General features: G+C 45.3%; 1 protein-coding gene across 1 annotated transcript in view; it reads left to right on the top strand.

The window, feature by feature from the left end:
- The first annotated feature begins 377 nt into the window (after positions 1-377).
- ADSL (adenylosuccinate lyase) overlaps positions 378-11,529 on the top strand; it is a 700,044-nt gene continuing 688,892 nt past the window's right edge. The window contains exon 1 of the mRNA XM_073592652.1: positions 378-641. Coding sequence (XP_073448753.1) covers positions 432-641 — 210 coding nt within the window. The 5' untranslated portion in view covers positions 378-431. The remainder of the gene's footprint in view (positions 642-11,529) is intronic.

Here is an 11,529-nt window from a genome sequence, read left to right as displayed (position 1 = left end):
AAGAAAGCTCTATTTGTGGGAAGAAAATGATAAAAATGTAGTTTGGGTACAGTGTTGCATGACCGCGCAATTAGCATTCAAAGTTCGTCAGCGCTGAAAGCTAAAAATTGTACTGGGCAGGAATAGGGCCTGGTATGGAAGTGGTTAAAGGAAGAAGTGAAGGTCCTTTTTAAAGTTTTGTAATTCAATTCATACAAACAGCCAAATCAGCATATGTAACCACCAGCAAAAATCATTCAGTCATTTGATAATGAGAAGAATTGCTTTAAATATGTGAATATATGTGTGTAATCACCAAGTCAGGGAAGAGAGGGTTGAATTACTCCATGTGCCACATTAAAGATGGCAGCTCCCAGCAGCCACACGTGACATGCGGGAAGCCATATTGGAAGTGGCAAGCTGTTACTCTCTACTAGTGTTGAGCAAGAAAGATGGACGTAGGCAGCGGTCTGAGCGGAGATTTGGGTGTCAGGGTGACTGGCAGTGCCTCGCCGCTCGCCCAAGGACCGGAGGAAATGCAGCGCTACCGATCACCGCTGGTGTCCCGCTATGCCAGCCGTGAAATGGCCTTCAATTTCAGCGACAGCAAGAAATTTCAGACTTGGAGACAGCTGTGGTTATTCCTCGCACGGGCCCAGCGGGTAATGTAAAAAGACAACAGGCATGCCTTCTATGTGCACTGGCAAGAGCTTCGCAACCACCCCCCCATGTCTTCTCACATGTCCTGTACTTAGATCCACACAGTCTCTGCAACACGTGACAGTCTGTAGACTATAGCGCCAGAGAGCCGCTCTGCTGTCAGGAACAAGAAAAGTGTCTTTATAATAACAGTGTGCATGCTGAGAGATAGATACTTGTATATTAGTAATGACTGCTCAGCTGTAAGTTTAGTGTATATAAGTGTAGTAAAAGTTCTGGCATTTCATAGTACAAAGACATTTTGTAGGAATAAAACTTTAAGGAGACAGTCATGCTCAAGTGTAGACTTAACAGGTGTTTAACCGCTTTGGATCTAGAGCAATATTTTTAGCCCTGGTAAACATTGATGCGATTAGACATGTCATCACATGCCAAATCGGCGGCAATGGCAGCGTCCGAATCTGTGCGACCCTGCATTTGTGGTGCAGCAACGATTCCCAAAATTAGTTTCTGCACTCCTGTTTCTGTGATTTCCATTGACATCTGTGCAGAAACCCAGCTGAACTCGCACAATTTCATTCCAGCATTCAGTGTGAACCAAGCACACATGTAAAAATCTGCACTTTTTTCGTCATAAAATTATTATATATTTTCTGAAAGCAGAGGCCCTGAAGAATTAAAATGCAGTAGTTGCATTTTTCATGTTGTGCGATATTTGTGCAACTGTTTATCTTATGCTTATTTCCTGGATAAAATAGAATTTTTTTTTTTTTTTTTTTTAGTGCGCACAAAAACAATATAATATAACCAAACATGCCACCTGTGATATTGTGAAAAACGATGGTATCCAAAAATCTCTATAGGCTACCCTTTAAAAGCCTGTACTACTCATCAGTTTAGACTTAAAGGGGGTGTAAAGGTTCATGTTTTTTCACCTTAAATCGTCCTATGCATTAAGGTGAAAAAACATCCGACAATACTGGCCCCCCCCCCCGTTTTACTTACCCGAGCCCCTAAACGTGCTGCGCTCGCCCCCGATGTCCTCTTCGCCGCTCAGCCTGGCCCTTGGTTGGCTAGAGTGGATGGATTGACAGCAGCGCAGCCATTGGCTCACGCTGCTGTCAATCACATCCAATGATGCGGGGGGTGGGGCCGAGTGATACAGTGATCGGCTATAGCCGCCGGCTGTATCACGGGAGCGCGCCCGCAAGAGCTAAACACCATGCGAGAGAGCTCGCATGAAGGTGGTTAGTTCTTGCGGGGAGGAGTTGAGACAGCTGCCGAGGGACCCCAGAAGACCAGGTTCGGGGCCACTCTGTGCAAAACGAGCTTCACAGTGGAGGTACGTATAAATATTTAAATAAAAAAAAAATAAATTTCCCCCCTCACCTTCCAGGACAGCTACTTGAGAGATGACTGGCTCCGCCCTCTACAGGAAACACAAATCAGATAGAATTTAAAAGGCCCCTCCCTTTCCTCTGACCCTCAGTTGTTTTGTGTTTCCAGTCCCTCCAGGAGCACCGACACGTTTGTTCTTTTCTTATGGTCTGGTAACTGTGGTTAGTGGACCCCCCTTCTCTGGTTTCATCCAGTACTAGTTGTGGCCAAGTCCTGGATGATGGTCTGTACCAGAAGGGTTTCCTATTTCTAAGGGTTACTTGCCTTTCTAAAATGGTGGAAACTCCCTTCCTTTCCCCAGCGCTGCTGTGTGGAACTGTGTCCTCCTAATTGCTTCATTACGGTGTACCAAGATGGCGTCAGGAGGACTTCCAGTGATGCAGCAAGATGGCGCCGGAACCGGAAGTCACATGATCCACTTCCGGACACCGAGTTTTTATAGGGAGCATGGTGTGGAGACACTGAGGACATGCTGCAGGGGAATGGCCTGCTAAAAACGCCATTCTAGGCGCAGTTTTTGCGGTACAGCAGCAGTCTACTTTGCGACCGCTTGCTTCATGGAGCCTGAGGACAGGTCTGAGGATGGAATGTCCGCTCGTATTGAACCAGCGGCAGCATCCGGGTCCCATACTGCCCCCAAGGTAAGCCCTGGTCTGTGGATAGCTACAGCAAGGGACTTCTTTTGTATGGATCCTTTTTATTCATGGCCCTTGTTTCTGCTCTCTTGTAGGCCAAACCGGTGAGGAAGAAATGTGGGAACTGTAGAGCCAGGCTCTCTGATAGTTATAAAAAGCTATTTTGTGTGGATTGTATCCCACCCAGAGCTAGTTCAGAGTCTTTCTCCTTTAAGGAGTTAATGACTTCTATGAAGGAGGTAGTGGATTCTTTTCGGTCACTGAATGACAGGGTTACTAGTTTAGGCCCTCCCTCTTCTAGACCCATAGCTCAAGATCCTTCAACCTCTGCCAAGTCCCTTCCCTTATTAGTATCTGAGACTATTAGTTCATGCAATACCTCTCATCTGGAGGAGGGTGAGAATTCAGTCTCTTCATCTGATGAAAAGTCTGCTTCAGAGGAGGATACAGGTAGCTCATCCAAGTATCTCTTTCCAGTTGAGGATATTGATGAACTATTAAAAGCAATTTATACCTCAGAGCAGATTGAGATGCCACAGCATGCTCAATCTGTACAGGATAAAATGTATAGGGGTCTTCAGGGATGGAAATCTAGAACCTTTCCGGTACATCAGTCTCTTAGAGACATGATTCTATCTGAATGGAAAGAACCTGAAAAAAGGTTGTTCCAATCCAGAGGACTCAAAAGAAGATTTCCTTTTCAGCCTGACTTTGAGGAGGTTTTCTTTAAGTGTCTTAGATTAGATGCCCCTATCAGATCTTTCTTTTGAGGATTCTGGGGTCCTTAAGGATCAAATGGATAGGAAGGCCGACTCATTGCTGCATAGGGCCTGGGATGCTTCAGCTTTTTCTTTAGGCCCAGCGGTAGCATCTACCTGTGTGGCTAGAAATTTAGACGTATGGGTTCAGCATCTAGGTGATTGCCAAACATTGCCCGATCAAGATTACCACAGACGCCAGTCTGTGGGGTTGGGGTGCTCACTCACAGGGTTGTCAGGCTCAAGGAGCCTGGTTGTCACAGGAAGTAGGTCGCTCCTCGAATTTCAGAGAACTTCTGGCTGTGAGGAAAGCACTTATGTCTCTGGGAGAGAGGGTCTATTCAAAGGACCTTTTAATATTTTCATAGGATCAATCACATGGTCAGACCATGCCCCGATTACATTGCAGTATGTCCTCCCAGACATGAGGTCGACACAGAAACCACCGTGGAGACTAAATGAAGAACTATTGAAAGACCCAGAAGTTCTAGCTGAGATAACTAAAGAGATAGGACACTATTTCTCCTCTAATTCTACCCCTGACTGTGACATAGGACTAGTGTGGGAGGCACACAAAGCCGTTGTCAGGGGGATACTCATCAAACACGGCTCACGACTTAAACGGCAAAGAATCGCACAATTGAACACTTTGCTTAAAAAATTAGAAACACTAGAAGTACGTCATAAACAGACACCCACTAAACAACTGGAAATAGAGTTAGACACGACCCGTACACAGATCACCGACCTACTGCGCTATAAAGCGAAAGCGGCGATACAAATTAGCAAAAGGAAACATTATGAATCGGGTAACAAATGCGGACGACTGTTAGCCCAATCACTACGAGAGCAGAAAATAGCTTCATATATACCCCATATTATGTCCCCTAAAGGCCAGAAAGCCTCTTTACCACAACACATTGTGCAGGAGTTTAGCTCCTTCTATTGATCCCTATACAATCTAAAAGAGACACAAGCTACCCCCGAAAAAATGACAGATTACATATCATCCTCCCTGATGCCGACCCTCCCGGACGACGCAAAATCCATACTAGAAGACCCCATCACGCTAAGCGAACTACAACTTGCTTTAAAAAGTTCTAAATCAGGTAAAGCGCCAGGCCCGGATGGGCTCACAATACCTTATTATAAGACCCTTCTCCCCTCCCTAGGCCAACATCTGGTTAGACTCTACAACAATCTAGGCTCTGGGGGAAAGTTTCACAAATCCACATTACAGGCACAAATCTCTGTTATATCAAAAGAGGGCAAAGATCCAAGCCAATGCGGCTCCTACTGCCCGATCTCTCTTTTAAACTCAGACCTAAAACTCTTCACGAAGATCATCTCCATCAGGTTGCAACAACACCTTACCTCACTAATTCACCTAGACCAAGTAGGTTTCGTCCCAACTAGGGAAGCTAGGGACAATACGATTAAGGTCCTCAACCTACTTCATATAGCTAACAATACCAAATCCCCATGCATTTTACTAGGAACAGACGCCGAGAAGGCGTTCGACCGGGTCAGCTGGAGGTTCATGTTTGCGACGCTGAAACACATAGGACTAGGTGATAAAATGCTACACTGGATCTCCGCAGTTTATACAGACCCATCGGCCAGAGTAAGAGCGAACGGCGTGCTATCCGAAGCTTTCCCAATTACTAATGGGACCTGTCAAGGCTGCCCCCTGTCACCACTGCTCTTCGCGCTATCCCTGGAACCTTTCCTATGCCACATTAGATTGAACCCAGACATCACAGGAATAGAAGTAAATAAAAGGCAATTCAAAGTATCTGCATACGCTGATGACTTGATGTTCTCCCTCACGAACCCAACCATTTCTCTCCCCAACCTTATGAAAGAATTCCACATCTATGGCCAACTAGCTAATCTGAAAATTAACTTTAGTAAGTCCGAAGCGATGGGCCTGGGAATCCCACAACCACATCTCACACAACTCCAAAATAGTTTCCACTTGAAATGGACCACTACAGCTCTGAAATATCTAGGCACACACATACCCCCAACATTCTCCCAATTGTTTAAGCTTAACTTCCCACCCCTATTAAAAAAAAGGTCCAACAAATGCTAGATAAATGGAATGGAGGTCTTCACTCCTGGTTTGGGCATTGCAATATCCTCAAGATGACAATTCTACCCAAATTTTTGTACCTTCTGCAGACTATCCCAATACACATACCCGCTGACTACTTCAACCAAATACGATCAATATTTATCAAATTCCTTTGGGCAGGGAAAAAACCACGACTACACAGGAAGATCCTCTCATTGCCCAAACGATACGGAGGACTGGCAATGCCTGAACTCCAAACCTACTATAGAGCTACACATCTGAGTAGGCTCATTGACTGGTGCAGACATACAACCACCAAACTATGGACGCAACTTGAACAAGCGCAAAGCGCATTCCCTATACACAGGATCCCATGGTGTTACACGGTACTCCCAACAGACCTCAAACGCCACCCGTTAATAGGCAACACGGCACGGGTCTGTGCACATCTGATAGACTTGTCCCCCCTCTTTACCCGTAATTCACCACTCAAGCCCATATTAGGGAACCCTTTATTTGAACCAGGAATAGAGGGAAGATTTCGGGAGTTAAGGGAAGTGGGGATATACCAAGCCTCGCATTTCAGTGTCGGGGGGAGGTGGAAGACTATCACAGAGTTGTCCGACCCTGAAGGACAGTTCCGTCTGGATTTTTTACGATCGTTGCAGCTCCACCATTTCCTCAGTAGTATGCCACCACCCAATGTTAACGATCAAACCCTCACGCCCATGGAAGACCTATGCTCGGGAACGGAACCCTTGCTACACTCACTTTCTCTAACCTATAGCATGCTAATCACTCCAACAGGAGATTATAAATTACGGGGCCTCTCCAAATGGGGAAAAAGATCTAAAATGTCAGTTCACCACTAACAAAACACAACACATCCTGCAGTTCACCCACAAATCCTCTTTTATGCACCAAAATTCAAGAAACAAATTTTTAAATCCTTACTCATTGGTACAGAACACCAGCTCTGCTTAACAAAATGTACCCCTCGTCACCAGATGTCTGCTGGAGATGCCAGGAGGGAAAGGGCACACTCCTCCATATTTTCTGGTCCTGCCCTAGGATCCAGAACTTCTGGAGAGAAGTCCGCCAATTAACGCAGAGATTTACAGACCGTGTTGTACCAAATGACCCAGCGTACTTTCTATTACACACCAACGACACCCCAGCACGGGTTTACAAGAAATCGGTGGTAAGACACTTGCTGGATGCGGCGAAAACTTGCATCCCAATCCTTTGGAAGTCCACCCAACCGCCAACCATAGCTCTCTGGCTCCAAAGAGTGGAGGAAATAAACCAGATGGAGGACTTAATCCTCACAAGCCAAAACAGACAGGAAATATACTCCAAAACTTGGCAATTATGGAATATGTTCAAGTACTCAGAAGAAGGCCAGGCACTCCGAGGTAGATGAGGATATCATACACTCTGTTCCCAGGCTTAACTGCGAATAGATACAGGCAAATACACACACTCGCTAATCACTATCCGAATCCCCAACCCCCCCTCTTCCCTCCTCCCAAGTGTTCAACCCCCCCCCCCCCTCATACCCCTCCTCCCCTTCCTTTCTAATCTTGTCCATTCCCATTTCTCTTTTTCTAACCTGTTCTTCGTTACACTAGATACTCTTTTTGCTTCTTGGTTCTTCCTCTTGAAATATTAAAATAAATGGGAAGCCGCTTGATCCGGGATTAAGTTCCACCGCGGTGCTGAAGACACATGCAAGACACACTGACAGGCAGAGGACTAACAGAAAGTACATGATAGATGGTTTCATAGTTTTATGCCACTACATAGAAACTAGGTAGTAATATAACCTGTACGTTATCGACCCTGTACCGGTGATCCGGTTTTCTAATATAAATAATTAAAAAAAATATATATATATATTTTCAGACAATGCCACAACAGTGGCGTAATTTAACAAGCAAGGGGGCACTCGCTCGGAATCATTTCTGTCATTAACGCAGCAGATTCTGTCCTGGGCAGAGATCTATGTCTCTTCAGTAAGGGCAGTACACATCAAGGGGTCAGAAAATGTGCTGGCGGACTTTCTGAACAGAGTGAGCATCAGTTCCAGCAGTTGGGAACTACATCAAGGCACGTTCCAGGAGGTGGTGCTAAGATGGGGTCTCCCCGCAGTGGATCTTTTTGCCTCCAGTCTCAATAAGAAACTACCGGCGTTCTTCTCTCTGGAGAGAGAAACAGAGTCCTTGGGGACGGATGCACTGTCCTTCCCTTGGGACTTAAGCCTGGCCTATGCCTTCCCTCCTTTTCCCCTTTTGCCCCTAGTGGTTCGGAAAATTATTCAGGACAGAGCAGAAGTCGTTCTGATTGCCCCCTGGTGGCCCAGGAGGAGTTGATTCTCCTCTCTGAAGGCCCTATCTGTGTATCCTCCCTGGCCCCTTCCAGTTCGAAAGGATCTACTCCATCAGGGACCGGTATTGCATCTAAACCCTCAGACCTTCCACTTGATGGCCTGGAGGCTGAGCGGTGCATCCTACAGTTAAATGGATGTTCAGAGAGGGTTATTCATACTGTCCTGGACAGCCGTAATTTGGTCACAAGAAGAATCTATGGGAAAGTTTGGAAAACTTTTATTTCCTGGCAAAGGAAATCTGGTTTAGATTCTTTTTCCACTCCCTGCATTTTAGATTTTCTGCAGGAGGGAGTGAAAAAAGGGTCTCTCTGTCAACACCCTTAGGGTTCAGGTTGCTGCCCTATCTTTGTTTTCAGAGAGAAGACTAGCGGTAGATCCCTTAGTCAGGAGGTTCCTTTTAGCCAGATCTAGGCATACTCCCAGGATCCTCAAACATGTTCCTCCCTGGGATCTGTCGTTGGTTTTAAATGCACTAACAAGGGCTCCTTTTGAGCCTTTGCATGAGGCTTCCCTGGAAATTATTTCTTTGGAATTGTCCTTCCTTTTGGCTATTACCTCAGGGCGAAGGATTCCGGATCTAGAGTCTTTCCTGTAAAGATCCCTTCCTGAGGATTTTAGAGGACAGGGTGGTGATTAAACCCGATCCACTCTATTTGCCCAAAGTTTCTTCCAACTTTCATAGGTCCCAGGAGGTAGTTCTCCCTAGTTTCTGCACCTCTCCCAAAAATGCGGAAGAGGAAAGGTTTGGTCTTTTAGACGTTAAGAGGTGTCTTCTACTTTATCTAGAAAAGACCAGTGGGTTTAGGAGTTCCTCCCAACTGTTAGTTTTGTTCAGTGGCCCCAAGAAGGGGTCCAATGCATCTAAAAGTCCTATTGCTAGGTTGATTAGGGGAGCTATCTGTGAGGCATATAAAGCGTCAGGTTGCACCCCTCCTTCTAGATTTAGGGCCCATTCAACGAGATCCATGGCCACATAATGGGCAGAAAGAGCGGGAGCTTCATGGGAAGATATCTCTAAAGCTGCCGTCTGGTCCTCTTCTCATGCATTTGTCAAGCATTATAGAGTTCAGATGCTTTCCAGCCAGAACCTTTCCTTTGGTAGGAAAGTGCGTCAGGCTGTCGTCCCTCCCTAAGGTATAATATCTTGCTTATCCTCTCAAGTAGCTGTCCTGGAAGGTGAGGGGGGAAAACCCCCGTTAGACTTACCGGTAACGGTATTTCCAGGAACCTTCCAGGACAGCGTCTATATTCCCACCCTATTCTATTTTTTCACTGGTCAACCATGTTTTCCTGATGGTGGTGTGTTTTTATGTTTTCTATTTTTTTCCTCTGACGAGTGCACCTTCGGTGGAGGTTACTTGATCTTCTAAACAACTGAGGGTCAGAGGAAAGGGAGGGGCCTTTTAAATTCTATCTGATTTGTGTTTCCTGTAGAGGGCGGAGCCGATCATCTCTCATGTAGCTGTCCTGGAAGGTTCCTGGAAATACCGTTACCGGTAAGTCTAACGGGGGTTTTCCTTTACAACCCCTTTAACTGCAAGCTATAGCATTTGAATTATTACTGTTTGACATTTGTGGCGATACCTCACGTGTGGTGCAGTCACCGTTTTCATGCACGTTCGCACCCTGTGTGCGAGGTTGTCATTTGTGGGTATATAAAGGGCAAGGGGGATTACGTTTTTACATTTTAATTTTTTTTTAATACTCTTAAACCCTGCGAAATACAAAAGATGTTAAAGCAATTAAATAGATACCCAAAAAAGTCATACTTTCCTGCTCTGAGCAAGGGTTTTGGATCCTCCTTTTCTGAAGTGTCCCGGCAGCACTCCTGACTCCCCTTCATCTGGTGTCCCCATGGAGAGCGGCTTTCCATGGGGGCACTCGTGCAGGCGTGCGCATGAGTCCCGCTGCTGCGTTTATTGACACAGACAGCAGGACTTGGCCCCGCCTCACTGGATTTGATTGACAGCCATTGGCTCCTGCTGCTATCAGTCTATCCAATGAGGACCCGAGACAGCGCCTGGAACGATCAGGTTCAGGTGATAAAAAGGGTGTGGTGCAGCTGCAGCACAGAAGGTTTTTCACCTTGATGCATTAAGGTGAAAAACCTTGAGACTTTAAACCCCTTTTAAAAGTCAAGCACGCCCATAGACTGGTGAAAAACTATGGTACTTTAATAATCCATAGGCAACGCTTTAAAAGGTTACCAGTTTAGTCTGGCACACTAGAATTATTGCTTTCACCTTGATGTTTGTGGCAATACCTCACATGTGGTGTGTGATGGCATGCAGGACCCATGTATTTTTTTTTTTTTTAATTTTATTTACATTTTTTTTTTTTTTTTTTTTTTTTGCACTGTCGCTTTATTTTATAGTTTTTGCTTGACTTTTATTGCTATCAAAGGGATAGCACAACATCTCTTGTAAAAGCCGTAATTCTCCTTAGGCTGGGTTCACACTGGTACAACAAATGCTCCGACATTGGGAGCGCATGACTTGTATGAGCCAATGGTTCCCTATGAGAGCCGTCTTAACTGGTCCGAGTGACGTCATCCAGAGGCCCCGCCCCCTTTTGACGTCAACGCCCCAATATGCTGAGGGCATGTGGCCTGGTATGGTCTAGGAGGGGGTGCTCATCCCCACCCCCTTTCCTGGGCTTGGTGCTTGGATAAGGATTTGTCATGGATTTTGTTGGAGGGGGGGGGGGGTGGGGTTTCCCCTGAAGATTCATACCAGACACAAAGGGCCTGGTATTGTCTGGATCAAAGTCAGATCCTGTTTATAGTTATACTATTATTATAGTGGGACTTCAAGCCGCAGGGCAAAGTCGTATAACTGTTGTTAGACCCCAGATCTCTCCTCTGCCCTCCAAAGCAGCCAATGAAACGAAGATTGGTTTGATCAGCTGCTTTAGAAGCCAGTAACGGCTTGTAAACAAACCATAAGTGACTAAATTCTCATAGCTTCTGTTTTTTTTACTTTACTACAGAGGAGGAAATGAAATAGAAGTTCCTCCCGCGCTTCACTTTGCATTGGTCCTGGGCTCTGGGCTCCCCGTTAGGACGGGGGGGTGGTGGGAGTCAAACCCCCTTCCGCTACCTGTAAAAGTGATCAGGCAACTGTATAGCCACCCATTCACTTATTTTTTGTAGAGGATCGCCAGCAGAAAATTATACCAGGTTATGGCTGTAGCCATAATCTTTGTAGAACCACATACATGCGGTGGTTAACCACTTCAGCCCCGGAAGATTTTACCCCCTTCCTGACCAGAGCTTTTTTTGCGATTTGGCACTGCGTTGCTTTAGCTGACAATTGCGCGGCCGTGCGACGTTGTACCCAAACAAAATTGACGTCCTTTTTTTTTCCCCCCCACAAATGAAGCTTTTTTTTGGTGGTATTTGATCACCTCTGCGATTTTAATATTTTTTTTTTTTTTTTGCGCTATAAACAAAAAAGGCCTTTAATTTTGAAAAAAAGCAATATTTTTTACTTTTTGCTATAATGAATATCTCCAAAAAAAATATATATAATATAAAAAAAAAAAAACAAACAAATTTCTTTCTCAGTTTAGGCCGATGTGTATTCGTCTACATATTTTTGGTAAAAAAAAAATCACTAAGTGTATATTGATTGG

This window comes from Aquarana catesbeiana, linkage group LG07 (assembly GCF_042186555.1).
Source record: "Aquarana catesbeiana isolate 2022-GZ linkage group LG07, ASM4218655v1, whole genome shotgun sequence".
NCBI lineage: Eukaryota > Metazoa > Chordata > Amphibia > Anura > Ranidae > Aquarana > Aquarana catesbeiana.
This window is presented reverse-complemented; position numbering and strand designations above follow the sequence as displayed.